This window comes from Pollicipes pollicipes, unplaced genomic scaffold, assembly GCF_011947565.3.
Source record: "Pollicipes pollicipes isolate AB1234 unplaced genomic scaffold, Ppol_2.1 Scaffold_3087;HRSCAF=3621_pilon_pilon_pilon, whole genome shotgun sequence".
Classification (NCBI taxonomy): domain Eukaryota; kingdom Metazoa; phylum Arthropoda; class Thecostraca; order Pollicipedomorpha; family Pollicipedidae; genus Pollicipes; species Pollicipes pollicipes.
Window position 1 is genome coordinate 46,389,358 of NW_023596225.1, and position 4,687 is coordinate 46,394,044.

Sequence of the window (4,687 nt, forward strand, 5' to 3'; positions counted from 1 at the left end):
CCGGCCATCAGAACACACTATGCAGGTATGTGCTGGAATGATGCCATTGATATCGTGCCCTGTTGGCTACTAGACACTTTATATCAAGCCAAGTACACTTTGAGTTTACCAATGAGACATGCATCGCACGGATGACGAGGCTATGATATATATATATATATATATATATATATATATATATATCTACATATATATATATATATATATATATATATTCATCTATCGTAGCCAAACAGCTCTGCTAAACTGGTTGGCTCATCCGTCAATTACCCTCTCACTGCATTGCAGGGCTTCGTCATTGCCGCCATCCTGGCTATCGCCGCCGCCGCCCCGGCACCGGAGACGTCGGGCTACAAGCCCGCTCCGGCTCCCTACCACCCGGCCCCCTCGCAGGAGTCGGCTTCTTACCATACGGAGCCCCAGTACAAGGAGGATGCCAGGCCGTTCGCCTACGACTACGCCGTCAACGACCATTACACTGGCACCAACTTCGCCAAGAAGGAGGAGAGCGATGGCCACAACACCCAGGGATATTACTCGGTAGCTCTGCCCGACGGCCGCGTCCAGCACGTAAAGTATGTCGCTGACAACTACGGCGGCTACAACGCGGATGTCACCTACGAAGGAGAGGCCCAGTACCCCGAGTACCACCCCGCACCTGCCTACAAGGCTGCCGCCCCCGCCTACAGGGCTGCCGTCCCTGCCTACAAGGCTTCTGCCCCTGCCTACAATGCTGCTGCCCCTGCCTACAGGGCTGCCGCCCCTGCCTACAAGGCTTCTGTCCCGGTCTACAAGTCCGTCTACAAGCCTGCTTACAGCTCTCCCACCCCGGCATACAAGCCTGCGGCATACTAGTCAACCACTGAGGATGACTTCCCACTTAAATGCATGAATGTTGTGTTGTGATGATTTCTGACCAGCTGTATTTCAATATAAGAAACTACGATCTGGACTAACAAACTATGAACTATGAACCACGTGGTCTTGACTGAGACGATAATGCGTTTTTCAGTTGGATAATTTCATTGATGCGGCCGTGTCAAGGAATTTGCATTTTCATGGCATATTAATGGGATGCGCGTGCGTGGGAAATAGGGTCGGTTTAGTTATTTCTTTCCAGTCATCACCGATAGAGGGACGATGGTAAAGTTTCAGAAAGTTGGGAGAGAGGCTCTGTTTCCCCGCTTCTTTTGGTTCCCGAGCACCTGGATCGGTGGGTGCAATAAGTTATCTTTTTTAAGAAAAAAATCGGTATGATTATTAGGCTCACAAGCGATTCATGCCCAGTTATAACTATGTTGTTACCAAAACAAGTTGTGGTTGGCAAAGCTTATGCAGAAACTCCACGGAAAACAGGTATCACGTCCTTGATTTCTCAAAACTCTGTTGCCGCACGACAACCTCAGTACAATAAAGAGCAATTAAACTTTGCTCGTTTCTGGATTAACTTCATGACCGTTCCAGGCAGAGACGTGTGAGACTGGGAAAACTCTCCCAGCACTCAGCCTCAACCGCGGTTGTATGGGTTGCCTGGGCCGCCACTGCGTACGTCACACACGTCACGGGGACGCACAGCCAATGAAGTCAAGTCACTTACAATGCAAAGTCAACCCCAGTTTGTGGTAACAGAAAACTCGCGCGGAAAATACGTCGGGGTAGATGAGAGCGGCAAAGGAGCTTCGGGACGCCAATCGTCACCGCTTAGACATCAGGTCACCGGCAGAAATCCACACCTCACACGTGCCACACTACCAGACAGAGTTGGTGCCGAGCGTCATGACATCAATGCTTGCACGGATATGACGTTATTGCTGGCGCGGAGATGTGTAAATGTGCTGACGGTACGTTGCTGTACGACTCCAAACATAGAGCAGGCCTTTTCCTTTACATCCGAACACCTACACGCCTGTGCAGTTATATTATAGTTGCGACACCAAAGCAGTTATGCTGAACCCAGCTGCGTTCAGGTTGTGCCGTTGGGAGCTCACGGTTGTGAGATGTCACATCCTCCGGGAAGGATGCACACTAGGGACGCAATTTTCTCCAAAATATTAGCCCGCATCCCGGTTCACTCTACCTAGTTAGGGATTCAGCCAGCAAAAACCAGCTATGCCACAATGCTAATCTGCCATTGACGCCTAGCATCAACATAAGTTTCAACATCCAAAGTGTCCCAAGAACGTAGATATTTGTATTATGCAAAATGTCGCTGGTGCTCATGTAGTGTCAGTGAACTTGTTTCACCTATCACAGACCATGGCGACTGAAATCACAAAGACTGCTTTAGGTTTTGTTTTTGAATAAGCGTCAAAAATTACGACGGGCAGTATTTTCCCGAATAAACGTTGACCTAGATCATCGGAGGTCAGTGACCTATTTTGATCTTCAAGAAGTTTATAGGAAATGCATAGTGCGGTTGCTGTTGTCAATATATTTGAAATGAGCACCAGAAGTTGGCATGTACATTAAACTCTAGAGTAATAAAGCAGGTTGGTTTTCACCTTTGCCCGACCTTTATACGTGACCCTGGGCCAATGAAATTTTGTCATTCAATTATGGTCTTGCCTAAGACAATATCTCCGATATATCTGGCTTTGTCTAGCGCCCCGTTGTTGCATCAGATTGAACTATTTCCTAGAAATGGTCTTGGCTGAATTCATGGCCTGACTGAGCTGCCGTGGTTCAGCGACCTTACAAGGTGCATATAAGTTTTTGATATCAAACGATTTCTGGGCAGTTTTCCACAATGAAAATTTGGCGCCACTACACCGTGTCGCTTCGAAACCATTCCGAAAAATCTGCGAGGGTCAAGATGATGCCCACCCAAGCGCGTGTTAAGCTACTGCTAAGTTAAGCACCTACAGATCTGGTAAACGTAAGCATATATTAGATAATGGTACACAGTTAAGTATATTTATGTTTTTATTTTAGCTTAATTTTAAACCTATATATAAACACGCGCTCTGGTAGAAGGTCATTTGGCTCCCTCCCCCGAAGTTGTTTTCTGGAATGGGAAAAATCTGAATGAACCCCCCCCCCAAAAAAAAATGACGTCATGGGTACTTCGGAAACCCAGAAATATTCTTTCCGAAATACCCTGCATATTGTTCGGGGTGTGTACCTTAGAAACTAGAGGGGTTAAGGTTTTAAGAACAACAACATGCGAACTGCACTGAATGGTCGGCAAGATGGCTTTAAAGCCCAAAATCCCATACAGACATGAAAAGCTCTCTTCATCCATCCCTCGTGTTTTGTCAATGTCACGATGAATTACTGAGCCTACTCATCAAGGGCGCGTGAACAGGAGAGGTGCAAAAGTGTCCGACTCGCGAGCTGTAAAGGTGGTTGACCTAGTCATGTATGGTTGAAAGTTTTCAGAGAAATTTGAAAAGTTGACATTAGTCCTCTGTGGCCATTGACTGGAGACATTCCCCAAAAATTTACTAAGGCCTTGCTATAGCATAGAGGGAGGTCCAATGTCCCTGTGTCAATTTGTTATGAAAATGGTCGGACTTCAAAAAGTCTTACATCCTGATCATGTCATCATAATCATGTAATAATTGCCATCAGCCATGAGAACGTGCACATAGGTTGCCGCAGCCGTGCCACCGGAACGTACACAATGAAAACGTCCTGACTTTTTAAGTTAAACCCACATTGTCTGACCACTTCATTTTGTTCTGATACAACAGATTAGGCCACAAGGAAGATCATAACACAACATGCAATCGTTTAAAACAGCATTTCCCTCTCAGCGTCTCAGCCTCATTTCCGTCGGATTAGATTTGCCGCAAGTTTGTTTTAAAAAATGTCGCTCGCAAATGAGCCTAGACTAAGGGGCTGCATGACGGCCTTGTTGCCGCGACGGCGGCAAGTTGCTGTCCCGGCTCCTGGTGCACGCCCCACGCGTTAAGGGTTAAAATGGCTTTTCGCGCGGCAGACGTTCAACTTTGTGGATTTACCCAAGCTTCGTGTTAAAAAACGAGCATTCCGGCGCCTGTCCGTCTGTGGGCCGGCTGGTGGGTCGTTCGCGGGCGCGGTATCTGCTCGGGCACGGGGGGTCCAGTCTAGTATAAAATATGGCGGCAACGGCGCACATTTCACGACTAGCCATGATGTTCCCATGTTAGAATGACCTTCTTCAGGCCCACGGCTTTCTAAATCTTGAACATATATATGCATGAAAAGTGCATAGAAATGAAGCTTGAACAATTGTCTTTCGATTTCCAAGATCAAAAGTGTGCGCCGTGGCACTCATTTTCGAGCATCAGGCAAAGCGCAGACCCATGCACGCGCCACGATGTCTAGGCGTGGGATCGAATCCCGCTGCCGCCAACTCTTTTCAGCAGAGTTGAGATGGAACACGGAGTGAATATACGGCACCTGACTGGCGATAGAACTATTGAGTGCAGCAATATTCTGATTATATATGAACATACATACATATATATATATATATATATATATATATATATATATATATATATATATATATATATATATATATGCATATTATGTATAGCCTGAAGATGTATCTGCTGTGCTGTGAAATGTGCTGCGAGCTATTACAAGGAATACACATGAGATCTTTTTGTGTCTATCAAATATACCTGGCAGGCGTTATGCAGCCATCGGGCTACGTGCAACAGCCTATGGCTGGAGCGCATAGCGTTATTGTGCCTGACGC

At 46.6% G+C, this 4,687-nt stretch overlaps 1 protein-coding gene across 1 annotated transcript; it reads left to right on the forward strand.

Moving 5' to 3' along the window:
• Positions 1-657, forward strand: LOC119114846 (cuticle protein 7-like; the record flags this gene model as incomplete). Its single annotated transcript, XM_037238893.1, has 2 exons — positions 1-25; positions 289-657. Coding segments are annotated over exons 1-2 (375 nt in total), but the record flags the coding sequence as incomplete, so codon positions are not given.
• Between the last annotated feature and the right edge of the window lie 4,030 nt (positions 658-4,687).